The 25,840-nt window shown below is 39.8% G+C and overlaps 4 protein-coding genes across 6 annotated transcripts in view; 1 reads left to right on the top strand and 3 right to left on the bottom strand.

The window, feature by feature from the left end:
- Nucleotides 1–520: 520 nt before the first annotated feature.
- LOC110056512 (uncharacterized) lies at nucleotides 521–9,005 on the bottom strand. Of its 2 annotated transcripts, none has more exons than XM_020763011.2 (2): nucleotides 8,798–9,005; nucleotides 521–2,614 (listed from the first exon to the last, which is right to left on the bottom strand). In XM_020763011.2, exon 2 carries the CDS (start codon nucleotides 2,582–2,584, stop codon nucleotides 1,625–1,627), a length of 960 nt encoding a protein of 319 aa, XP_020618670.2. In that variant the 5' UTR covers nucleotides 2,585–2,614; nucleotides 8,798–9,005; the 3' UTR covers nucleotides 521–1,624. The 2 variants fall into 2 exon arrangements, with proteins under 2 accessions (XP_020618670.2, XP_020618669.2); XM_020763010.2 differs by lacking the exon at nucleotides 8,798–9,005 and adding an exon at nucleotides 3,736–4,196.
- A 2,408-nt stretch (nucleotides 9,006–11,413) lies between these two features.
- Nucleotides 11,414–16,101, bottom strand: LOC110056519 (uncharacterized). 2 transcript variants are annotated; one of them, XM_020763018.2, is made up of 3 exons: nucleotides 15,995–16,101; nucleotides 13,383–13,907; nucleotides 11,414–13,099 (listed from the first exon to the last, which is right to left on the bottom strand). In XM_020763018.2, the coding sequence occupies exons 2-3, from the start codon at nucleotides 13,897–13,899 to the stop codon at nucleotides 12,507–12,509; spliced, it is 1,110 nt and encodes a 369-aa protein (XP_020618677.2). In that variant the 5' UTR covers nucleotides 13,900–13,907; nucleotides 15,995–16,101; the 3' UTR covers nucleotides 11,414–12,506. The 2 variants fall into 2 exon arrangements, with proteins under 2 accessions (XP_020618677.2, XP_020618678.2); XM_020763019.2 differs by lacking the exon at nucleotides 15,995–16,101 and adding an exon at nucleotides 14,176–14,356.
- A 1,139-nt stretch (nucleotides 16,102–17,240) lies between these two features.
- On the top strand, nucleotides 17,241–20,239 carry LOC110056453 (uncharacterized). Its single transcript, XM_020762933.2, has one exon. The coding sequence runs from the start codon at nucleotides 17,466–17,468 to the stop codon at nucleotides 19,500–19,502; it is 2,037 nt and encodes a 678-aa protein (XP_020618592.2). The 5' UTR covers nucleotides 17,241–17,465; the 3' UTR covers nucleotides 19,503–20,239.
- Nucleotides 20,240–21,109: 870 nt separating this feature from the next.
- The window catches only part of LOC110056530 (replication factor C subunit 3-like), a 7,692-nt gene continuing 2,961 nt past the window's right edge, over nucleotides 21,110–25,840 (bottom strand). Inside the window, exons 4-9 of the mRNA XM_020763035.2 lie at nucleotides 25,756–25,840; nucleotides 24,840–25,021; nucleotides 23,362–23,498; nucleotides 22,990–23,088; nucleotides 22,044–22,113; nucleotides 21,110–21,425 (exon numbers count right to left, since the gene is read on the bottom strand). The exon at nucleotides 25,756–25,840 is cut by the window's right edge and continues 13 nt beyond it. Coding sequence (XP_020618694.1) covers nucleotides 21,237–21,425; nucleotides 22,044–22,113; nucleotides 22,990–23,088; nucleotides 23,362–23,498; nucleotides 24,840–25,021; nucleotides 25,756–25,840 — 762 coding nt within the window. The 3' untranslated portion in view covers nucleotides 21,110–21,236. The remainder of the gene's footprint in view (nucleotides 21,426–22,043; nucleotides 22,114–22,989; nucleotides 23,089–23,361; nucleotides 23,499–24,839; nucleotides 25,022–25,755) is intronic.

The following is a 25,840-nucleotide window of genomic DNA, read 5'->3' as shown; positions in this document are numbered from 1 at the left end:
TTGAAGCGATGGGAGATAAGCGAAAGTGAATGGGGGGAGGGGGGAGGGGAAGGGTACAAGTAATAAAAAAACCTCTGAGAGTACTAGTCAGACCTGCCGAGGAACCGAGCCTGAAAAATATCGTCTTCCTAAGGGGTGATTGCAGGGCGATGGGAGGGAGTGGTGATAAATATTCCAGTTTGTATTTCTAAGTCAGACTTGCCGACAAATTGAGCCGGTAGCACGAATTGAGTAGGACCTCTGTATCCCAGTTCTGCCATTAACTGTATTTGAACTCGATTCAGACACAGACCCAAACTTTAATATTTGTCGTGTTTGGAGAAGATGTCCAGCAAGACTATAATTAGACCACCTACGTTAGCTTCGATCTATTAATATTGAAGTGCCCAATTACTTTTTCTGCTTTCTCCATCCTAATTTCTTGTAAGATCTTTACCGCTACCCTCTAGTCAGTTCGATTAACTTACAAACTGATCGTTTTGCTGAGATGAAATGCCGTGAAGAACTTGTAAACAACAGATCGTGTCTGAATGTTTATTTTAATTTCTATTTGATTACTCAGCTGATAAGTAAGTGTTAAATTCTATCAAGGACGCATATTAAACGGTATATGAAACATATTTATATCTGCATCTTATTTATGTTCTGCTAATTTTGTACTGAAGTCAACGCTACTGAATCATATTCGATCGTGATCATGTTCGATTCTTGTTCGTATTCATAAACTGTTTTATATTAAAGTAAATTTTAAAACCACCATTTTCTTGGTCCGAATGAAAAAAAACTCAGCCAGTCACGTGGTCGTGTTAACGGGATAACGTACGACTGCTACTAATATATAATACTTATTTACAAAAACGCATGCAAATATTATGGATCGATTATATTTTCACCTACACCAACTGCACACACACAAAAAAACCCTTTCAAGATATTCTGCTTTCAACGTTGAGCACGGCAACAGTTGCCTGGGGGTTACTTTGCTGTTACTCCGGAAATTTACAAAGTTACACTTTGTTGAAAGTTATCTCATTGTCAGTCGGTTAAGTCCACGCACGATCCGCTCGTGTAATTTGTGGAGATCTGTACGTTTTTGAACAAACAAAAGTCAGCCGTTGTACTAGTAATGCGTGTTACAATTTTATTTGTTTTAACATCAGTATTTTTGTGTGTAGTCAGAGGTAAAAACGCCGGGCAGATAATAACTTTATTTCACGGTAGGCTTGCACTTTTTCCGCCATGGCTGCCTCCGCTCGATTTTAATTTCGCGAAACTAGACGGTTTCAATGGGGAAAACCACTGACCGTAAAACCAGCCAAAAATTTAGCCGTTAAATGTAAAAAGCCAAAATATTTACCGTTGGCCACCACCTCATCGAGACCCTCAAATAATCTTGCAACTGTCTTTTTCATCAATTGATGCATCGTCCGGGTTTTCTGAATTTCAATGACAAAAATCGTCACTAAAGTCGAGGTGAGAGCGCTGCAACAAAATGTCCGCTTCTGTCCTATCATGGTTATCTGTGACGAACGACGCATTTAACACCGATCAGAAAACCTACTGTAGTCACAATATCATTTCATTCTCTGACGAAAAATCTGCTTCTGAACTGCAGCCTGAACTTCTATATCGCTAGTTCACGTCTGGAATCCATGGACATTGATGATGGCTCGTCATTTGGTGAATACTTTATGCTTGGCACGTGAGCGTCCTTCTGTTGATTTCTGTGTTTCATCTTTCTCACGCAGTCGTCACACTTGAAGTAAGCCTCAAACGGAAGATAACACAATAGGCAAGGCATGAAGACGGACATGAGCCCCATCACACCCCACCGGGCAAGACACCCGCCCACTGGTCCCTCACACGAGCACGGGTTCTCCTCCATTGACCCCTCATCCTTAGTGTCTTTGGTACAGTGGTAGAACAGTCCCTTGACGCAGCACATGCAGGTGCAGCAGTCCAACAGGTCCATGAAGTCCCCCCGTCTTTCACGTTCTTCAAAGGCTTCAAATTCTTGGCAAATAACGTTGGTTGCGTACGGAGACACAATGGAGGTGCTGGTCAGGATAACAGGCCGATCTGCCAAAATATCGTGAGCGGAAGGAAGCCTGTTCCTCCTGGGTACCCTCTGGGAACCTTTGGCTGTTGGGGTAAGCCTGCCCAAGTAAGCAAAATAACAAAGGGGCGCTGGTGGTTCCCTGTTAGAAAGACTCCCCAGACTTCGCCTGCCTCCAGCTCTAACATGCCCTGTACTTCTCCTCCCTGGGGCAATAACAATAGAGCTGTTACCAGGCTGGCAACCGTTCGCTTGTCTGGACGGCTCTTCCTCGCCGCCTCGCACTAAGCTTTCGGGCGTTGATTTGGAGCGTGCAACTTTCTGCCTCGGCGAAAGGTTGACATTGTTGTTTTCCTGTTTATGGTTGCTGGGCTGAGCACCTTGTTGTGTTGTTCGAGTGGCTGGTTTATTGGCTTTCTTCCCTGTTGTCTTGGTATCCTGGACTTGTTTTAAAGTGCAGTAGTCGCCACCGCCCGAATTAGGAATATCTACTTGGTATGAACACGATGGCTGCTCGTTTTGATACATATTTCGTCTGTTCTTCTAAGCCTTCATTTCCTAAAGATGAAAAACAATGAGAATAATCAAAGCTTAAAGCTTAGTCAATATGACTCAAGACTGATCTGGTATCTAAAAAGCGAAGACCGAAGACCAAAGACCAAAGACCCCTCATGATCGAAAACGAAGATCTCCTAGAAAACGCCGAAGACCTCGAAAAGGAAGATCACCTAGAAAACCGCAAGACCTCGAAAACGAAGATTCGTTTCGAGGTCTTCGTTTTCTAGGGGGTCTTCGTTTTCGAGGTCTTCGTTTTCTAGAGAACCTTCGTTTTTGAGGTCTTTGTTTTCTAGAGAACCTTCGTTTTCGAGATCCTCATTTTTCAAGGGGGTCTTCGTTTTCGAGGTCTTCATTTTTCGAAGGTGTCTTCGTTTACGGTGGATCTTCGGTCTTTGGTCTTCGCTTTCTAGACATCTCAAGACAGATATTACTCTCAGCCGCCATGTAATCATTGATGTATATTTCTTGCATATAAGAAACATTTTTAACTTCTACTCAATGTTAAAATCGATCCCCATCAGTTTTTTTAAAGGAAATGAAATGGAAACTTACTACAGAGGGAGCATTTTAGTGAGGATGAATAAAAACAATATGTGCAAATGTCTCTATTGATAAGAGACACATTTGTGACACTCGCTCACGCAAGCCAGCCTCTTAAAAATTAGGTGCATTAATCTTATTAATAAATGGCTTTAATCTTAGCTTTTGTATGAAGTACCATGTAATTTCCCACCAGCCAGGAGGGCAACTGACTCGATCAAACACGAGTCTTACTTGAATAAAAATTGGTTGTAGCTAGGAAAATGCTTAATTTCGCATTTGTTTTTATTAAATAGCAACGCGTAAATTAGGAACGTTTGTGAGCTTCGATAATATCGCTCTTTTATGTGACTTTCTGTAGATATCACTTTTAGGCAATCGAGTTCAGTTGATCTCGGCGAGTTTTGTAGCTCCTAGCCGCGAAAAAGCGAAAAACACCCCCCAAAAGTATTATTTTCTTCTTCGATGAACTAAATCTAACGACAGCGGTACATCGATGAAAGTCGCGTGTATTCTGCACCTGCTGTTCTTTGCGATTAAACATTTCAGTCCAAATAAAAAATAACTAATGTATTCCTTACCTTCAATAAATGTTTCATCCAAGGCATCTTTTACATAAAATATCGAACAATTTAAGAAAATCCATCGTCTTATTTCTTCAACTGTTAACGAAAAGAAAAATTGCTCGCCTGATCGTTTTCGGAGCACGCGAGAAAATTCATTGAAGCAAAATTATCACAACAATAGCTTTCGACTTTCTGACACCGGAATTACGTCAAAGGGCTTCAGTGTTTCAATAATTCATTTCATCAGTTGTGTCGGTTGTCAGTCATGCCTTGAACGCCTGTTTCCAGCTAATTTTAAAACGCCAGACACACAACTAGTGCCAAAAATCATTGCAGTTCCGAGCTGTTCCATTAAGAAGTTAACCCCCCACCCTCAATTCGTATCCGTATGCATAGAAGTGAAATTGAAATAGAAATAGAAGTGGTAAAAACTGCGGTAAATTAAATCCTCCGACAGCTTGACGGTTTCGCACGCTAATGTTTTAGCGCTGTCACTTTCCATTTTCTAATAAATCGGACATGCTTTTATGTAGAGTTTATGCTACTTATTTCTGAGCGCTAGCATTCAAAATAACCTTACCGTACTGACTTTTCTTAGTTTCTATAGTAGATATCTGTCACAACGAAATTGTAAATTATAAAAACCCAGCTATAAATATATTATCGTTCAACGTAAAATACTTATATAGATCAGAAATTTGTCCAGACTGAAATGTAAAGATCGATAGACAACAGTTTTATATAAAAGGGAAAAAGAAGCCGTTTAACTTCCGCGTTTCATTTTCCAGTTGAAAATATTTGCGTCATTTACATTGCCGTTCACACTAGCTTTATATGCCTCTCATTTCTTTTCTCGGTTGCTTGCGTTGAATCAAGTTTGGAAAACAATTCATTTCTTTTGAACTGGCCTCACATAATTGACAATAATATATTTTGTTGTCTTGTCGCAGTCTCCCTTCGGGCAGCTATTGATGCACCCAATTAGAGGAAGGGCCTAAATAACAAGGTCTAACGACTGCAACCCTGCTAAAGTTGTAAACAGGACCTCAATCATTGCCGAAACAATTCAACAAAACACGAACAACGATAGCGACATAGGTTGTACGTATGCATGATTGAATTGAACGGCGACGCCATTAGCATAGTTTTTTTTTTCTTAAACTGCAATTATATTTGGTGTGGAAAATTCGAAAATGGTAGTCGCTTTTCAGCGAAGGCGGAAGAGTTTGTAAGAACCTCCTTAAAGTTTGTCATGGAAACGTACATAAAATCAAACTTGCAAAGTTTAACATTCAAAGCATGTCCTTTAACATATCCCTAACAAAGTTGCATTTATTCGTTCAAGAAAAAAGTGAAAAGTAAACTGGGGGATGTCTGTCCAGCTCTGAAGCTCAGTAATTTTAACAACTTTGCGTCCAAAGTATTTTCTAACATTTGAGCAGCTGGCAGTGATAATGTAAATGTATTGTTTGTATTTGGAATTTGTTGGCTTTCGTCAAAATTTCAAATTTAAATTAAGTTATTATACATTCACGTTTGAAAATTTGTTTCATTTCACACCCATGCAGTTATATCAGGGAATTCGTCTTCTGTTTTTAAAAGATCTAATGTTTTAACATCATTAGTTTAGACTGGAAGTTTAGTAAACATTTTCTCCCTAATAAGTTTTCAATGGAACCATGGCAGTGTATATATTACGTTAAGTTTCTACGCTTTTAGATAACAATATTTTATAACTGTGCCAATATAAAAACTCGCCTTTTTTGTCCGGTAGAAAACTCATCGGGAGTAAACGTGACTTTTAGACTTTTCATTCAGCGTTAAACGCTCCATTATATCTGAAATAGCAGTTATTCTTTTCGTGTTTATCACTCTTTGGAAGTTTTGTTCAAGTTTGAGGAGCTCTTTGACGCATCGAAATTATACTAACCACTGCGTAATTAAATGCTGTTTTGTGTTTTTATATTGTTGACTGTTGTTGCAGGCTTATGGAAGCTATATAAGAAGGATAAGTAATTAAGCTCACGTCTGTCACGTCTGTACGAACGGAAATTTCCGTGTGAGTCGCTTTATAATACTGTGGTATGGATGTATTGCGTGCTAAAATGAACACCCGTTCACTCATTGTTATTATCACAAGTCAATAAAATTCGATGTCAGCACCGCATACGCTTAGAGCACGTCCAAAACGAATGAATATAAAACGTGGCTTTATTGACGTAGGTACTTGAAATTATGGTCTAAACTGAAACTGTCAAAAGTATTGGCTTGAACACAGGTCATCAGGTAAACAAACGTGTTACGATGCTCTCCACTGAGTTTGTAATTGATCAAAAACAAACAGCCAGATTGGACCCTGTTCTGTACTGAGTGAATGGTGAAACGACCCGATGGATTAAAACATTTTATGATTCTCCTTAAAACATTTCCAGGCGGGTTTGTACTGCGGAGCGTGGCAGAGACACGTTCTACCAACACCTGTTGTTGACGATTGCTAGAGGGTTACACTCAAAAAGTATTAATAGCCGTCATACTCTCTTCGTGAAACTACAGCTGAAACCCGCTATCTCGACGGAGCTGTCGGAGGAAAAAGAAAAAGAATTCGAAAAGCAGGGGTTCGAAATAATAGTGTAAATATGAATACAATACTGAATTAATAATAATGAATATGAGTATAACTTAATGGAGCGACCTGTCCCTTATCTGCAACCCTTATTTAAAGTTAAGGAAAGGAAAAGGCTGACCTTGGATCGCACTGCAGGCTCTACTGGTCAAGGGCTAGTTACCGGTAAGTTGTTGTCTGAATAAGTATCGGAAGAGAAGGCAAGTGGACAAAGTTACTTGCATTGTAAAGCATGATCAAACAGGTGTTCTTGAGGAGTCGTGACACGGCTAGTTCTTTAACCTTTATCTTTAATTTCCTTCGTAGCTCGAAATAAAGGAGCTTGAATTTAGTCCGAAACTGAAGGAAGAGCTCAAAATAATGAAAAAAGTTCGCATTTAATAGCAGGGTCCAACTGAAAATAACAAACCCTTAAACCAACAATACAACATGAATCATATATAAAATAATAAGACTATTGGTGTTGTTTGAGTAGCCCCACAATATTTTTGGAGATGGACTGTTCGTACCCAAACAGTTGTAGGTGTTTTTTCCAAATTATATGCGAAGTTTCCGATATTTTCGTTTTGCATATTAACTTTGATGGTGAATAGACCATTTTACAGTTGTCTGCTCAGTGACCTGGCCTTTGTATGGCAGCGAGGCTAGAGTTGACCTTGTTTTGATACAGACCTCGCTGCTTTTCTTGTGTAAAACAAGTTGTTCTGATGCTAACTAGGTTCATTTACATGACAAAAGCAGTGAGGTCTGTATCAAAACAAGGTCAACTCTAGCCTCGCTGCCATACAAAGGCCAGGTCACTGAGCACACAACTGTAAAATGGTCTATTGTTCTCCTCTCCCGCTTTCCGCCAGTTTTCTTTCATTCCCCGTAAAGAAGGGAAAAAATGATAATGAAAAAGAATGAACATATGCGTGCTGCCCTCGCAAATTTGCGTTTTTTAGAATAACCTGCTTTTCCTTCGCGAGAAAAACACGAGTACCGCTTCGTGTGATTTTTAGAACTGGGTATTTTTATTAAGCCCGGTTGAACAAACCCGAAATTGGACTTAATGAAATGTGAGTTGTTAATCAATTAGGAAAAACTTTCAGTCTGAAACGCCCCCAGTCTAGTTTTAGTTGTGGTCATTTGCAATAAACGAAATAGTCGGTTTGTTTTCTAAATTGACATTCCCTCAGGCTATGCCGTGTAAGGACATCGCGCGTGTGCTTCGCGTTTCAACGCGCGCGCGCGCTCTCTGTTTCACCGGAACTGCGCGCTTCAACTCAACAGTAAGAGCTTTCATTATACTACGTCTTGAAACTCGCATAATTATTGAAAACTATGGGACTATTTATTGCATAATTTTATGTCAGACGCAGGTTTTCACGTTTAATGCGAAGAAAAACTTCAACCATATGTCGCCTTCCACAGTTTTAAAATGTCTACACGATGAAATATTAATGATACACTTTACTGTCGATTCTTGCCGGCCTTGTTATCTTTCCAGCAGAAAGAAAGGCCATGGTATCTCACCCGCCTTTGAAACTGCATTGAAAGAGGTGTTATTGCACATAAATCTTACAAATTTAACAATAAAACTGCCACCATCTTTGAAACACGCATATAAAGACTTTGTTCGATATGCATAGATATAGAAGTCCGCCAAGCTGATCTATGTACGCATGAAATTAAACGTTACACACGGCTGTCCATACAATAAACACAGCACAAAAACACGTTCAAGGTATGCAAAACGCTGACAAAACTGCATCGGTTCCTCGTCTGATCAGGATGAAAATTACAATTTTCATTTTATATTCTGACAAGCAATTTGCCGTTTGGCGTTATTTGCGATCATTGAGAAAACAAAATCGGCTCAAAATCGAAATTTTCGAGAAAAAAATTAATAATTTGGGCCTTAAAACACGACCTTTTATCAAGCCAGCGAGTGCGTCATAAAGAAAATTAAAAGTGGTATCGGAAAGTAGCGAGTAAATAATACAAAGTTCAAATATTCTGAAGCCATTCTTCACTTCGGAGTCAATACGGTGGACTCGGAAAAGATATGCCCACTGAACTGTCGTGACCAGAGAGACCGACCATCGAGCTACTTTAGAGTAGCCGGAATAAAGGTCGTTATACTCGTGGATTTGAAAACTAATATTGCTTTTGAAGCTTGATTAATAGGTCGCAGCCGTTTGCTAGTCTTGAAAAAAATTAACTGCCAAAAGAACGGTCAACTGGAAGTTAATTTTCCTCTCATTTCTCTTGGCCATCAAGAACGAAACATTAACCAGCAGCGCTTGCTATATCCACCTCAAGGTTTATTCTAAATGCCTAAGCCGATTTTACGTCTTACACGATCAAGCAATAACCATTTTTCGTGATCGAAACTTTCACAAACCCAACGACCACCGTGTTTATACATAAATACATGGTCGTCCAATAAAAAAATACAGTTCTATTACACACCTTGCAAGTCTCATTTTAAGCTGAATTGAATCCTTGCAAATGACCGCTTTCTCAGGAAGTCTTCGCCAGTTGAGTCCTTGAAAGACTATTTTTTCACCTAATGATGTGCGACACACAAACAGCCCAAATGGCTCTGGTAATAATGTGAACGACTCTTTGACAATTCGTCCATATATATATATCTCAGCTCTATGACGCAAATTGTTGAATGTAAATTTGTCAAAAGCGAGCAGATGGAAGTGACAAGCTAACATGCTGACGTAATTGGATTCTTGTCGGCCACAGCAGTCTTCTAACTGTAAATATCTGTTCGGTTTGACAAGAAACAAGCAATAAAGAAAAAAAATAACTTACTGTATTCACTCGTCAGAAGCTGAAAGAAAAACAAGTAAGTTTACGCTCTCTTGAACCGCTTTACCGGGGTTTAGTTGATTTGTTGAACATGTATGGTCGATTTCATGATAACGCCGATTGCCCATGGATTTCAATTAAACTGGAAGCGCTAGAAAGATTGAAATTATAATCTCAGCTTAAAATTCGCATACAAATGAAAATAAACGCGTGTCAAACTACTAGCAAACGACTTATTAAAATCAGCAATGGCCGGGAAGTTATAGTTTACAGATGCAAGATCGGTGTAAACGCTGGTGTTGATGTCAATTGTTATATAATGGGCCCTAAGACGTAATTGTACTGCGCATGTGCTCAAGTTGTTCGCATTAGTTCGGAACCTGCGATACAGCCCTTACTACATGATCGATTAATATTTACGTTTGTGATGGTGGACTAACGTATTGAGTAAGCAACAACGACATGAGACACGACATAAAAAAAGTTAAATACACAAATTTGACAAATCTCCTTTTTATAGCGGTATTATATTTAAAGGCGGGAGAAAATATTCTTCGACGGATTGTTCCGCTGATAATGTGTTTCTAATTTTAAATTTTTGGAAAATGAAAGCCGTCTACAGCTGTTCAATAAACTGTAGATCGATCATTTTTTCGGCGAGCAATTAAAAGTCACGAGGTGATATCATGTGATTCGTTGACTAATGCCAAGATCGGAATCATGAGATTGTGTAAATAACGAGGGCCTTACGAGTTCTTTGTTTGAATTTTCCGAGACGGAGGAAATAGATTAATTTCCCTTTTATTACCCACTACCCAGCTTTTCAATATTTTCCAAACGTCCTTGAAACACAATAACTCAAGTGACATCACATTCATCTTGAAAAGTGCTTCTCTCATGTCACTGCATTTTGAGTTATTTTGGCCATGTACAAAATTACCTTTAAACTGAAGGAAACCTGAAAATAGAAGTTATCTAAGATAAGAAAAACACCATAGATAATAATAGACCATAAAGGAACACGGATGGTTAAGGATGGTTTAAAAATTAACACGGATTACAAATGACGAAATTGAAAAATCCAGGCTAAACTTTTCAAGATGTGCAAACCGTGTTGCAGCCCCTACAATGTTTATATGAAACCAAATCTTCATAATAGCAGATCACATTATTCTGCCAACTCATAAAAATATGCCGAATCGACTTAACGAGTCTTATACAGTTGGCATTTCAAACCCTGAATGTCCAAAACACGAAAATGTCAATTCTCCCATCCGATTTCCATATATTCCTTTTGATGTTAGTCCTGAGTATTTGGAAATAATTCAGGACGATAATCTGTATTTTAACACAAGACGTCGCTTTTTTTGGTAAAATGATTATTTACGTGAGAGGAATATGTAAGATTTCAGTGAATACGTGCCTGGTAGAACAATCTCAGCAGACTCTGTGACTGACAGGAAAACATTTTGACTGCAATGTAAACGCTGTTTAATTAACCCATGTCACGATACCACCAATCACGTAACTTGGTCAGTTGATCGTCCCACGTTTAATTCATGCACGTTGCGAGATTGATTTAACAAATTATTATTTGAGAGCGGTTGAAATTGTAACAAACAAATAAAATACTAAGGACGCTAAGGCCCAGTTCAGACGTCGTGCTTTTGCCGTGCCGAACTAAATTCAGGATTTAAGTTCGACAAAAGCACGGCAGAAGCACGGCGTCTGAATCAAACTTTTGTATTAAGTTCGGCAAGCAATTAAGTTCGACAAGCTCTGCCGTGCTACACGACTCTGGCACGGCAGTAATTCAGACGTCGTGCTTTTGCCACGCTAAACAAAATTCATAAATTATATTAATGTATTTTGGCGAGATTGCGTTCCCACGGGGATTTAGGAGGAGAATTGCTACGAGGCATCGCTAAATGTTGAATTTGGTTCGACTCTGGCACGACGTCTGAATCAGAGTTGTTTCTTTGCCGTGCTACAGTCGAACCAAATTGCAATTAAGTTCGGCACGGCAGAAACAGGACGTCTGAACTGGGCCTAAGACGTTTTTTTTTTTTTTTTTTTTCAAAGAATCTAAACCACCAAAATTATATGGACATACGTCCATAGAAATTGTTTCCCTGAGAGGCTTCCTCATTTCGAGTTACTAGCTGTCCGAATATTAGTCTGTCCATAGACGTGTGTTTTTAAATCCCTTGCGGTTAAATAAACCATTTGCTTGCGATCTCGACGAACTCAAGACAAACTAGAGGGTCTGTGGACAGAATGATCCAAATTTTTAATTGCTGATTAAAAACATACCACACTTACATGTCTTACATTACGGGAATACTCCTCCCTGTAACTACTAATTCACAAATTTAAAAAAATTGCTGCTTATGTAGGGCGTTTTCATAGTGACTGTTTGTACAAGATGTTTGTAGAAAAAAAACTCATTTCGCCAAGGAGAAAATGATTGTTGTTTAGGAACACAAGCTGGTACATCAAGGCAAAGCCTATTATAAAGTAAATTTCAATAAAATGGTTCGTCCTTGCAGTGTTCGTTGACCGAGTTTTTGCAATGTGAAATAGGAACTCTCGACTGAGAGACGGACCTGAAGAATCAACCGAGAAAAAAAAAGTTATGACAGACTTTGAATATATTTGGCTAGATTATAGGACCAATTAGTGCACAATTTTGAACCGTGCTGGATAAAAGTCGAACTCTTGACTTCAACTACTTAACGGTTTGACAATCAGTAAACTTTCAGGTTAAAAATTATCAAACAACTAAACTCTGTATTTTCTTAGCGGGCCTTTTGTGGTCTCTTGGGACTGGGGGTGGGGCTTTATAATACGTACAAAATTGTTTCCTTTGAAGATCTTAACTTGAAATGAAGACGCTGCATAACATAGAAACTATGTGATTACCTCAAAACAGCTGTCATCAAAAATAATCAAAAGCGATAAAGAAAGCTGAATTCACTTAGAATGATAAAAGTCAATTATTGCAAGAAAGCTAAGATATGTAATTAAAAACAGAAAAAAATGAAATTTGAAAAACATGACAGTCAAAATACGGTTGTTATGGGAGAATCAACTTCATTGACCAATCATATGCCAACAGCTAAACTGAGTTCATTACTGCAATCCTTTAAAAGCTAGAAGCATTTAAAGTTGGTGGGGTCCTTGCTTAGAAGTCCCCCGCCCCTTCCTGGTCTGAAGAGACTTTAGAGGGCGCTATCTTAAAATATAATACGCGGATAAAAATATATCGCCTGTCTGACAGCTGTGAGCGCTCATTACAAAAAGCGGCGATGTAAAATTACGGTAGAGTTCTTAGTTAATTGAATCAGTGTGAAGATCGTTAGTATTCGTACACAGAAAAGATGTAGGCTATCCAAGGAACAAAAAAGGCCAAAGCGGCTGACATGGGCCCTGGTGCATTACCACTTGGCTTGGGTGCCGCGGTGACTGTTGGTCTTGGAGTCGTCACCTCTTTCCCTGATCCAGATAGCACACACCTACCGCCAGAACAGTCGCGTTTACATTTGGCTCCATCACAGTGGAGCACACAATTTCCACCAGGACAGGACATAATGCACAAGTCTGAACCTGACTCACAGTACATGTTACAGTTGCCCTTGGTGCAGGTTTGATCGCATTCCTTGGCTGTGCATCTCATATTGGTACAGTTTTGCCCGCAGTTCTGTGTGCAGTTTTCGCCAGCGGTGCACTTGAAGTCGGCACAGTGGCCTTTCGAGCATGAGCTATCACAGTTCATTGCTGTGCACTTGATATTGCAGGCGCCATGAGCACAGGTTTGCTCACAGAGCGCGGTGTTAGCGTTGTTACAGTCCAAATTGCATTTTCCTCCTGTGCAACTGGTTTCACACTTTCTTGAAGCAACGCACTGCATGGTGCAAGGCCCTTTGCAATTCTGATTACACTCCCCGGCGCCTGAAATGCACCGAAAAACATAATTAAAACAGGTTTGTTCTAAACCTAAGTGGCTGGTACGCGCGCTGTTAATAGGGATTCAGAAGTTCTCTAGCTTTGCGAAAAAAAAAATTTAATAATTTTCAATTATATTTATAATTTGAAAATGAACTTATATTGTTGCAAGAGACCATGATCATGTTCTCTTGATTGCTGTTATTGATTTTACGATTTTCACAGAAAGCAAGTCTTCGGAGTAAAGCACGAGAAAGCACTGTTATAAACGCGTGCCATTTGCTCATACCTTTGGAACACTCCAAACCGCACCCCTCTCCTTCACAGACTTGCCGGCAATCGTCAGCCTCACACTTCACATCACTACACATCTCGGCGCAATTCTGGACAACCACACCATCACCGCTGGCGTGCAATCCACAATGTCCCTTCTCGCACTGCTGGTTGCATTTGGACGTCATCGTGCAGTTTACGCGAGAACAATTTCCCATGCATGTCTGTGTGCAGTCATCGCTTGAACAGTGCACCGACTCACATCCTCCCGCTAGGCACCGCTGGAAACACTCTGAAGAGTTGCAGCTCAACGACGCGCAAGGCTCCTCGACACATACTTGGTCGCATTTGGAGTAAGCTGATTCATTGACGCTGCCGCAGATGAACGGACACTTTCCAGACAGGCAGATTTGAGATCGGGTGTTGTTGGTGATTCCGTCACAACGGTCAATCCCTTGATTTTGCGCGTGAACGGTGGCAATAAACAGAGAGATTACTGAGATAAGAGTTGCTGCAAGCGAGGTAGTCCTCATCCTTGAAACTGGGGAAGAAAAAAAAATAACAACAAAATTAGAGAAATAAAATACATAATATAATGGGTGACAAATTGCTCCATAATTTTGGCGCGAAAATTCATCGTTAATTTATAATTTCACACGTGAAATTCCAAAATTCCTTAGCAACGTTTGGCACTAATTTTCTCCATGCAATAGTCAAGTCAAAAGCCCATAATTGTGAGCGCAATTTGTCGGCCATTCTATTAAAAGGTAATCAAATGGTATAATCGTGAAGGAAATAATTCCACTTACAGGTATATTGCGCCCAGGCTTTACATTGTCCAATAACGTAGAAGTCATGGGTTCGAATTCCTTCGACAACTTTTTCCGGTTTTCTAAAGCCTATCGAAGATTGCAGCCGAACGATACCCGAAGTGGCTCCGTTAAATGGAGAAATAACCGTCTCGAAAATAGAGATGAGATATTTCTGAATCAATACCCCGCTAGTGAACTTTTAAATGAGCTTAAATAACGCTTGTCTGTATTTCTGTCTGAAATCGACACGCAAATGATACTGTTGAAGAAATAAATTTCCCCTACAATCATCATCTATTTCCATATATTTTCCTTTCAGTTTCTAATCATATTTAATGGTTATTTTGTTCTAATTATCTTACTACAGCCCAACTTCTGAAACTTTCTTTCAGTTTCGGTTTTAAAAGAAGCCGGTAAAAACATAAAATTTGAATGACATGCAAATATGAAGTGTGTGAAAGTGGCACTGACGGATTGCATAGTTTGCGACTGTTAATGATATTTGTTCTACTGCAGCGGGTTAGAGTACAAATATATAACACAGTATCTAATATCAAAACATACAACATGCGGGATTTACGATACAATCTTCATGTATTACACACACAATAAACTATATATACAATAAACTATATATATTTATAAAAGACCGAACTCGTCACGGTATGGCAGTAGTTCTTTTGTATTTTAAGCGAATTTATGCAAATACACCGAACAATATTTCCATAAAGTTGTTTACAGACAGACACCGGACACAAATAGACTCCAAATACATATGTCATTGTATTCAGCGACACTTCTTAGCAAGTCAGTACAGAAAAACAATTAAGTGAAGTTTCAGGGCGCTAGTGAGGATTGATAAGTAAATTATCGGCAAACTGACCCTTTAAAACCCCGTAAGATAATACCCTTTATTTCTTAGGTTTTGGTCCGTTTTTTTTTTTTTTTTGTAAATTTGTTTTTTAGAGAAATAAATGTTAACACTTAATTATTCAACCGAGTAGCTCCCTACCGTTATCAAATAAAATGGAAGTAGGAAGTTACAATCTCCCTGAATGTGCAAATCAGGAAACATGACGCATCTTTCAGTTTTTCAGTTCTCGAAACTGAAAGTGCTGCAGTTTTAAAATATTTCTTTCTTAGAAACATTTCATTTCCGGTTCAGTGAACGCCAAGAATTTCAATTAGCGAAAATTCTTAAATAAACTGGGACATGACACGGCAGATTTTACCAACGTCTCGATTATTGAATAAACTGCAACAACTCAGTGACATATTTATGGGTACAGTTGCCAAATTTCAACCCGCGTCTTTGAAATATTTTAATAGCGAGATGATGGAAAGCGTTATCCAGAGATTTCTCATCATTCATGATCATGATCAATAGAATATGCATTAGGTTTCGTTTGCAGAAGAGATCACTACAAGGCAACCAGTAGGTATTTAATTAAAGTCACCTATGAAAAGGAGTTTATGTCACGGCAGTTGAAGATCCGGCTAGAAAGAGCCGGCGAACTCAAACGCCGAGGGGCCGTTGAAAACCTCAGTTAAAACCACGAGATCACAAGGACTTTTTAACAAACTAAGTTACGCCTTAAATAACTCCCTAAAGAAACGGTACATGCATAAATGGACAGCATATATAAAGGCGAAGACCTGGCAACTAAGATCAGTTGAGAGTTCAGCTGAACGAGCGGAAGTACTTTAGATCGTCGTGCATCGATCGAGCCGCTCTTTTAGCCTTCACAGCTCAATCAGCTTCCTCAAATGCGAGAGAAATTCTTATCTAGCGTGCTAAAAAAAGTATTAAACGCACCTGCGATAAAGGAGGATTCTGGCGTTGATCACGAAGACGCAATGCTCTTCACACTCAGTTCACCTGTACTGTGGTAATTGTCGCTATCGTCTGGACTTTTGGCGCAGATTGTAGTCACGTGACTTCTAAGTGAGTCACGACATTATTCAAAGTACTTCTGTTCAGTGTCGCGTGTCGCGAATACACGAGCCGCTCTTTGACAAATTTTCCTGCCTAAAACTACCAGAAAAGTTTCAAATTCCTATTACACACGTAATATTCTTTAAATCTTTAATCATTATGAAATAATGATTAAAGATTTCACTCTGAAAACGCATCAAATGTTTTCCATCTGCACCACACCGGGGGAATTCAAAAACGCAACAATCACCGTTCATTTTGCGTTTGCGTTTAAGTAAAACTCGGGCAAGGGTTTATCATGATTATCGTCACGTGGTCTCTTCCGAAAATATTCGTTTTCAAAATGTTTTCCGTCCGCACTGAAGCGCTGACGTTTTCAAACTCCTCCGGTTTGAAGAGCGTTTTCGAAAAGCTCCGTTTTCGTGACGGATTAGTGTGGACGGTAGGCCTAACCGGAGAAATAAGGCTCTGTTTTCAGATTCCTCGCGCGTAGTGCGGACGGAGTCTTAAACTAGTTCATGAATATACTGAGGACAGAGCAATCCCTACCACTAAGGTCGTCGCGCGTGAAGTGAAAAAGGCGAGCTAAACTAGCCGCCTAATAAAGACTTGGTCATTTTTATATTTCCATTTTTTTTCCTTCTCGCTTGTCGATTTGTCGTTCCGTATTTCACCCTAGTAAGATCAGAGAGGCAGCACGCTTCAGATTGAAAAGAAGCATTTCCCTCTCAGGAACTCCTTGCCTAAGAAAATTATACGTCTAGGAGTGTTGAGGAGCTGTTCCAAAAATGTTTTTGAAAAAAAAAAGAAAGAAAACAATTTGAAAAGAAGACAAGACAAGACAAAACAATGGTTGTAGGCGCACTCAGCTGCACAATCCTGAAAATCAAAGGTGTTTGTATGCGAATTTCTTGTTATCCAAAGACACACAAACCTGAAATATAAGCTGCAAAATTTTGATTACATTATCCTGCGCATGGTATTCGTAGTATAGGACAAGCATTATATGTTTGGTAGCCGACCGGGGTGCCCGCCTTTGTAACCACGTTTCTCATGCGTAACAACAGCATAACAAAAGCTGCCTTGCTCGCCTTGCCTCATTAACATAAAGGTATGTCTTGTTGCTAATAAACATTCCGCTTCAAGCAACACGCGTGATCTTCGTTGAACTGAGATCAAATCTGTGCAGAAATCTATCACAATAGTCTAAGCAAAGGTCGTTTGTTCGGTTCTTTTTGACTAAGCTGTGCTACTGCGAGGAAACTGTTCATGACTGCTGTGAGGAAGACTTCACTCGAGTGCATGGGTTTTACAAGCAATGCCGTGATTGTAAACTCACTAATTCAAAATCATGGGATGTGGAGCCACAAAACAACCAACCCTACATCGGCCAACCGTTGTATTAACTGGGCATAGACGACTCGAGGAGGACACAGAGGAGACGGACTCGCTTCTTGAATCAGAAACAGAACTATCGTCTTGCGAGAAACTACAAGAGTACAGCCAAAGGTATCCTGAATATTCAAAAGTGTTGCGAGCGGTATTCAGCAGTGTTGAAAAACTTCGGCGTTTGTCAGAAATGGAGAATTCACTGAGCGACAAGAAGCTAGTATCGAAGTTAAATAGAGAAGCTCTTAAGCTTCGCCAGAGAAGTATCAAGGTAGCTTTCTCAGCCGGAACAACTGACGAAAAGAAATATGACATTCTTGCAAATTTCATCATCGACATCGGCGCAGCGGAGTTTTTCTACAAGCTAGCCAAACAGTTGTTCGATTCCTACCTCAACAGCGGACAGACACTTCGCAAAAATGGAATAAAACCGGCGGATAAACCATTAAATATTGAAACAGACCGATGCGATCAACTGGCATCAGAGAGCTTAATTTTAATTCTACTCGTGATCCAGAACTTTGCTGAGTTTCATGAGCAGTTCTGTGTGACATGCGCAACAGAAACTGGGATAATACCACTTTGCTTGGAAAGTAGCAAACAGTTAGAGTCCATGCTCAAGACCTTGGACGACCGCAGTGGTGAGACGCCAGTACGAGCCATTAGAGTTCTGGGATGTTGTTTTAATATTCTGTATAACATGGCCAGGAAGACTGAAGAGGTCAAACCGACCGTTGACTACGAGGCCAAGGAGACTTTAGTTTATTTTGCCAAATCAGATATTCCCATTGTGGCCCCGCTGGCTTTGCTAAGTTTGGCTTACGTGGCTGACGAAGAGAGTAACCAGCTGGTACTCGCAGATGAAGAAATCTTGGTGAATTTAACTTCCATTTTGAAAAAGGCTAAAGATTCGGAAAGGCGAAAGTTTGATGGCTTTTCTGCAAGAGAGCTGGCGGAGGGTCTCAGCCATCTTGCCATAAACGATACCAACAAAAGAGTTTTGGGTCAAAAAAGTGCGATAAAAGTGCTTGTTTCAATGATAAAGACATCAGGTGACAACGGAGAAAAGGCAAGCGCAGTCAAAGCGCTTTGGATGTTAGCCTTTGATGAGAATAACAAGAACCTCATCGCTCAAGAGGAAGGAGCCTTGGACACTCTACGACAGCTGCAGCACTGCGAGGACCCGGATGTTCAAAAGGGAGCCGCAGGTGCACTATGGGAGATTGAAGGAAAGACTGCAAGAAAGCAGGCTGAGGAGACAAGAGAAGTCTCGGCAAATCACGTGATGATTAGTTACCAATGGGATTCCCAGGAAGTGTTAGTCGAGGTGAAAAACAAGCTTCAGGCCAATGGATACAGAGTATGGATGGATCTGGAGCAGATGGGAGGGTCCACATTGGAGACCATGGCCAAAGCTGTCGAGAACGCCTCAGTTATTCTGGTGTGCGTATCACAACGATACAAAGAAAGTCCAAACTGTCGATCAGAAGCCGAGTATGCCTACCAGCTGAGAAAGGACATCATTCCTTTGATGATGGAACGAAATTACCGACCGGACGGTTGGCTAGGAATGATTGTTGGAACAAAACTTTGGATTGACTTTAGAAATAGTTACGGTATCGAGACAGGGGTTGGGAAGTTGTTGAGGGAGTTAGGCGGCAGGGGACGACAAGACCAAGGCAATCACTTCACTGACCCTGGCCAATTAGGAAATGCTGAACAAGTACAAGAAGATTGTCCTCCAGCCACCCCTGAAGCGCCAGGAATCTCTAGTTGGACAAGTCATGATGTGGAGTGCTGGTTAAAGGATATTGGGTTGGACGAGGTATGCAAGACAGTCCTACCCAGACTGGACGGTCAGACTTTGATTTACCTTTATGCACTCCGTGATGAATGTCCTGATTATTTCTACAGGTGCCTGGAAAGCAATCTTAACTTGCGTGACATGTTTGATCTATTTAAATTCAGGGAAGAACTGTGTAAACTGATGAAAAAATAACCCCATTCGGAAGAAACGTGTCGTTTTGACTGAAACGTCTAAAGGGATTTAAATACCCACCAATACTATGTGCTGTTTAAAGTTCACCAGTAAATTTTCTCCGATTCTTATTGGTTTAAACTGATCACGTGACGCGATAGTGTTCATCCGCGGAGAGACACTATCAGCCCATAGTGACCGTCCGAGGAAAATACCCGGATGGATAGTACTCGTCCGTGAACATTTTTCTGTAAACAAGCGAGCTTACAGAAAATAAACAATTGCAATTGTATTAAGTGGGTTTTTGTCTGTTTTCTTTTTCAAATTTCACATTTGGCTTTCACGGCTTTTATCTAAATAAGTTGAAAATAATTCAATATAATTTTTGAACTGGCCCGCGAAAGATAATTTAGTGGTGAACAATAAAGACAATAGAGTGTTTATGTCTGGGAACTATCGGTCTGATAGTTGCCCCTTGGAAATTTGATGTTCTTAAAACTAGCATATTTGCCCCCGAAGCTTCGCTTCTCGAGCAAATATTTGTTTTAAGAACATTAAATTTCCGCGGGGGCAACCATCAGCCGATAGTTCCTCGACAGAAACACTCCATCGTTTAAATGTGCCTGGAGTCTTCCTATCGTAAAAGTTGATTGTAATCAAGTCATATCCTCTTTGGTGCCTTTGTTGCAATCTCCTGCAATGTATTTCACTGAATATATCGCACACAGGGTATATCCAAAATAAAACAATACATCTAATGCGAGTAATTTATGATTAAGACTGTAATGATGAATGGAGGGGGGGGGGGGGGGGCGAGTTAAGGGGAGGAAGAGCTTTTGTATACATTGTGCCGATCTTTTTCTTTATGACTTACATTCCTTAATTTTTTTTTTTTTTTTGACAAAAACGTCGATCGTGAGCTCTTAGTTATTACGTAACGTACCCAAATTCGCAATTATGAGCCTTGTCTACTGTTTTAATGTCCTGTCATATCAAGTCATCGAGCTGATATGACAGGATCTTTGGCTGAATTTGGCCTGATATGAGCCTGATATGCCGCCGTAGAGCGCCAAAAAGGTACGATTAGGTTATAACGGTGGCCAAATTCAGCCAAAGACCCTGTTATATCAAGTCATCGCGCTGATAGGACAGGATCTTTGGCTGAGTTTGGCCGTTATAACCTAATCGTACCTTTTTGGCGCTCTACGGCGGTATATCAGGCTCGTTTAGCCTCCAGGAACAAGGGTATTTTCGAAGCGAACTTACTCTATATTCCGGCGAAACGTAGCAAAAAGGTATGATTAGACACTAGAAATGCGAGCTTGAAGTTCATGGCGTCTTAACGAAGAGTGATCGTCAGGAGTTTCATTGAGGGTCGGGCACCAGACAAATTGACCGGCTGTGAGAACGGTTTTGCCCGCCTGGTTTGATCATGTACAGGACAGTTTTTCTTGTAAAGAAGTTCAGTTCAAAAAGTTTTCCCCACCTGTGAAAACCAGTTGCCCTCCATCTGAAATCGCTATTGAATCATCGTAGGATATTTTCTAAACCTTTCATCATTTTCCCAGAACAGCCCTCGCGATTAGAATAACTTACAACTATTGAACAAAGCAAGTGAGTGACTTCAATTGTTTAAGTCCAAACTGTTCCTTTATTGCTTCATACTTTTCCTCCGCCTCATTACAATGTACAGCCGTTACTTCGGCAAGCTGTGGTTTTACCAATTCAAATGTCACCAAAAGCTAATCTGTTCTCTTAGAAGAACTCGGCCATCCCTTCCTCCAGGAACCGCTTGTAGATACTCATAAACTTGGCTACAAACGCTTCAAGATGGTAGATGGCTTTGTTTCCTTGGTGAACACGATGTTCATAGTGAGCAGCCATGTTTGTTACTTCAGTCTTCAGACTGCCATCACAGTTGGTCACCAGTTCAGTTATCAAACCCTGCAAAACCAAGAAATGTTTGTTATAGGTATAGCAACTAGACCGGTTTTCAGGTGATTGTCGGAAAACCAAAAACAAAGAAATGGCCAATTATAAGAAACGCAAACAGCCTGATGAACACGAAGCAATTACACGCACCTGGTGCAAGATGCGGAAAAACCAGCTTGACTACTAATTGGCTTTCGTTTTATGGACCTATCATTGTGAATCCACCCCAAGGGATCGCCCTGCGGAGGGAGGGGGGGCAATGTGGGGAAGGGGTTGGGATGTCACCACTTTGTGCAACTCATGGACGTAAGAAGCTTCAAAACCCACACACCTTACTGAGGTTGTGCCAAACCGAACAGAAGGAAGACACTTGGAAACCACGTCTAAAGATTTGACCAAGTCTCTTCTTGGTCAAGGGAAGATGTCCCGACCCCTGGGATGTGGCGCACAGTCAAATGCGCACTCTCCCCGGCCCCCACCTTCAGGGTTAATGCACGCATGCCAAAAGCAGCAGGATTGCAAACTTATCTCTGCATACACAGTGCAGTCAGTGTGCAGCAAAGAGGAGAGCGGGATATGTTTTAACTAATATGTGTAGATTATCAAAAGTTCACTACTATACCACGTTACCTTTAGTATGATATCGGGTGGAATACAGTGGGTCAGGAGTTCATAGAGTCTACTTCTTATTTCCAGCAACCTGAAGAAAAATTGGTGAGTAAAAATAAACTTCACTGAAAAGGAGGCATAGAACTCGGATGGCTCATTAGTAATGTTGCTTAATTCTTAGACTACAAGTAGCTGCCCTCTGTCCTGAGTTTGAGTAGATGACAAACACTACTCATGTAATCACAATTACGATATCTCAAACAGGGCTGTCATTTTAATAGTTTTGAGTCACCTCTAACTTTGTTCTCCACACTCATAGCAAACTTGTTAATATGTGGGTAAATTGTATTAACAACAGGCAAGTTTACCCGTAGCATCACAGAAAAATCAAGCATACTCAGGCAAAACAGGTGTTATGGGTTACACCCCTCAATATTTTGCTAGTCCTCCTGGACCCCTGGAAGGGATGTTATACCAGCAACCATTTATACCTCTGACTGGAGAGGAATGAAGTGTCTTGTCTAAGCACACGACACAGTGTTCCCAGCCACCTAGACTGCACAATTTGGCCAAGTCCCACATGCTAAAGAACAGGCCATCAACTCTGAGTTTAGATTAAAAAAAAAAAAAACCAGTAAATCTTAGTCCATAACAGCACCAAGAACAATTTATTTTCAGCTTTGGTGCCTCCATGCCTGATGAAAAGGTTACCTTAAGCTCCCTAACATCCTACTACCATACTGTATAGCTCCTTCCTTGGATACACCTTGTTTTTATAATGGGGGAGGTGAGGTGGGAAGGTGGCATGGGGGGGAGGGGATGGGTTGGGAGGTAGGGCAGGGGCAACTCTCTGTAATTTCCTCGGCCCACAACTGGTGAGGTACACCATGTGTGCATGTTTTATCTGGCTTTTTCAATTTAGAGGTGATCCTAATGAAGCTTCATAACTTATTAGTTATCACCTTACCTTTTGGGTGTTTGTTGCTCGACAATCTGCTGTGCTGTTTCTCTTAAATATACTTCCCAGTCTGCCTCTTGAACAGGTTGGTCAGGTGTGAATGGGTATCTAAATACAAAATAGACGGTGTGTTTTCTTAACTGAATATAGTGCACAACAGCTATTAGAGCTATATTACTGTCACAAATTGCATTGTAATTAATTGCCATGCACATTGTGTTTGTACATACATGTACATGTAGCTGCAAACAATAAATTAGAGGTACACTGTAAATCATCATCCTGGCTGTAAATGTATGTATCTAAATTCTGATCTACTCTGCAAATATCAAGACTATAGTTATATATTTTTTGTGCTAACAATTCAGGTGCAAAACATACTGTTGAACTCTGCAAGCTTCACACATCAGCAAGGCCCTTCGTAAATTCCTGTTGGATTTCTCAGCAATTCTCTTGGAAAGTTCTGCTGGAAGACTAAGGCCCTCCTTTTTACAAACATTGTGCAATATTTGACTAATCTGCAGATAAAAAGAATTTATTATACACTCTTTTTTATAACAGTATGTTTTATAAGAATATCCAGGCTGAAATTTGCAAAACTTTAAGAATATTTTAAGAATAAACCCAAGGTTAAGATTTTGAAAAGAATATAATTTTTTGTGTTGAAAATTTGCAAATACAATACAATTATATGTTTTTTGAATAAACCGTATCGAATTCTTCCTTTCGCTAAATGGCAAAACTAGCCAAAAACCAACAAAAATAGCGTTAGCCATATGTTTGATTAAAGTGCCTATAAACTGAAAAATAATTGCTGCTTATTTGAAAGGATTTGAAAGGCTTTCCAAAATACAGAAGAATGACGTTTTCCTTTTTGGAATATCTTCTTCATTTTAGAGATATTGTTGTTTTTGTATTATTCAAATTAGGAAGCTGATGACGTCATCTGTTGTGCAACTAAAACGTTAAAATATCGAATAAAGAATATCTCTGAAAATATTGAAGCGGTGTTCTTCAAACTTGGCACCAGAAATGTACATCACAAAAGAAACAAAATTACACCTGTTGTGCTGTCGCCATGACAACAGTTTTGCCACTGGTCCTGTCTTAATTAATTCCCTTCCCAGTTTTTGTCTTAACCAAGGATCATCTACTCCCAGCAATCTAATGAGGAGAGTTTAGACAATATGGAAACTATGTCTGTTCCGAGCAGGACCCTCTGTCTTACAAGGGTTGCAAATGGGGATACTTGTTTTTTGACAGAAAGGAACTGGAGCAAAGAGAGTTGCCATGGCAACAGCACTATTGGTGTCATTTTGTTTCATTTAAGATGTACATTTCTGGTGCCAAGGTTGAAGAACACTGCTCCAATATTTCTAGAGATATTCTTTATTCAATATTTTACCGTTTTAGTTGCACAACTGATGACATCATCACTTTCCTAATTTGCGTAATACAAAAGCATCAAAATCTCTAAAACGAAAAAAAGATATTCCAAAAAGGAAAATGCCATTTATCTGTATTTTGAAAGTCTTTTAAATAAGCAGCAATTATTTTTCAGTTCATAGGCACTTTAAGCTGGGGGCAAAATCAATATTGCAAAATGTTTACCAAAGTAAGTACTCGCCAATACAGTTCTACATGTATCAAGCAAATTCTCATTATGCCCAATTGTTCATACAGTATGTGGTCAGGAGGTTTATTTGAAAGTACACCCAAAAAAACTTTGTTTGACTTTTTGCTATCAGGAAGTGATATTTCATGGGATTTCTTAGGATCCTGAGAGGGATCTGTACATTAAGCATAATTTCCAGAGATGAATATGATCAACAGACAACATGCACGTAAAGAGCTTAGACCTCCTCGACTGTAGGTGCTGCAACCCTGACTCCTAAACAACGGCTGCGAATGGCTGGAATAACTTTGCTTGTTGAGTTACAACACAGGATTAGTCGACATGTTGCTGTGTACTTCTCCATAGTCCTACGCAAAGAGTGTTGGGCATCCTTTGTAAGTCTGTCCACTTCTGTCAACACTACCACTGTAAAATAGTACAAATAGCAATGTGATATACATTTAATATTACTAGTAAAACTAACTTACTGTACACTGAAAAATTCAACAATACACTGCAAGAGTTTGCTCAATACTAAGTACTTATTAACTAAGCACAAGGGCTGGACTGGAAAATATGTTTCAGTCCAGCCCGCTTTGACACAGTCCACAAGCATTTTATCACATGACCTTTGGCAACTGAAGTAGTTCTGCATTGAAAAGTTTGCTACAATAGTAAAATTTACTATCGGAATGTTCACTTTTATCACTCATTTTGAAGAAAACAATTCAATACAACAAAATTGTTTCTGTTATTAACTCCCACAAATTTTGAGGGACCATGTGAATTTCTAGTAAAGCTGTACACAGTTTACTGGCCCTATCACTTTGACATCTACAGCCCTAAAATGGGACCTTTCTTCTTATGTTTTTCCAAAGAAATGCTGCACTGGGCTCTATTTTTCTTTTCATCACTGTTCTCAAGTTTGATACAGCAGTAACACACTCAATACTTTATTGTTATTTATTCTTGTAACAATAAATTTTTGTGAACCCCACAATTGCCAGAAAATCAAGAAATCACAGACCTACCACTTCCATATTTTTTGAGAAATAAATTCCCACAAGAAAGATGGTTATAGCTATACTTAAATTTATTAAATTAAATTGGTAAAAAGCAATCTCTAACATGGGCAGAATCATCTTTCATATGTTATTTACCTTTAAATTCTTTCTGTGTTGATGATTCTAGCTGGTGTGATTGAGCGACAGTCTTGATAAGTTCCTGGATCACAACACGATCATG

The sequence above is a fragment of the Orbicella faveolata genome, unplaced genomic scaffold (assembly GCF_042242905.1).
Source record: "Orbicella faveolata isolate gen_17 unplaced genomic scaffold, um_ofav_v1 contig_35, whole genome shotgun sequence".
Classification (NCBI taxonomy): Eukaryota; Metazoa; Cnidaria; class Anthozoa; order Scleractinia; family Merulinidae; genus Orbicella; species Orbicella faveolata.
This window is presented reverse-complemented; position numbering and strand designations above follow the sequence as displayed.

Bases quoted from the DNA above. Each gene is read 5' to 3' on its own strand.
- LOC110056512 (XM_020763011.2), bottom strand. From the start codon at position 2,584: ATGTATCAAAACGAGCAGCCATCGTGTTCATACCAAGTAGATATTCCT.
- LOC110056519 (XM_020763018.2), bottom strand. From the start codon at position 13,899: ATGAGGACTACCTCGCTTGCAGCAACTCTTATCTCAGTAATCTCTCTG. The intron at 13,100-13,382 runs GTATGAGCAAAT...GGTGCATTTCAG, and splicing joins CGGTTTGGAGTGTTCCAAAG to GCGCCGGGGAGTGTAATCAG.
- LOC110056453 (XM_020762933.2), top strand. From the start codon at position 17,466: ATGGGATGTGGAGCCACAAAACAACCAACCCTACATCGGCCAACCGTT.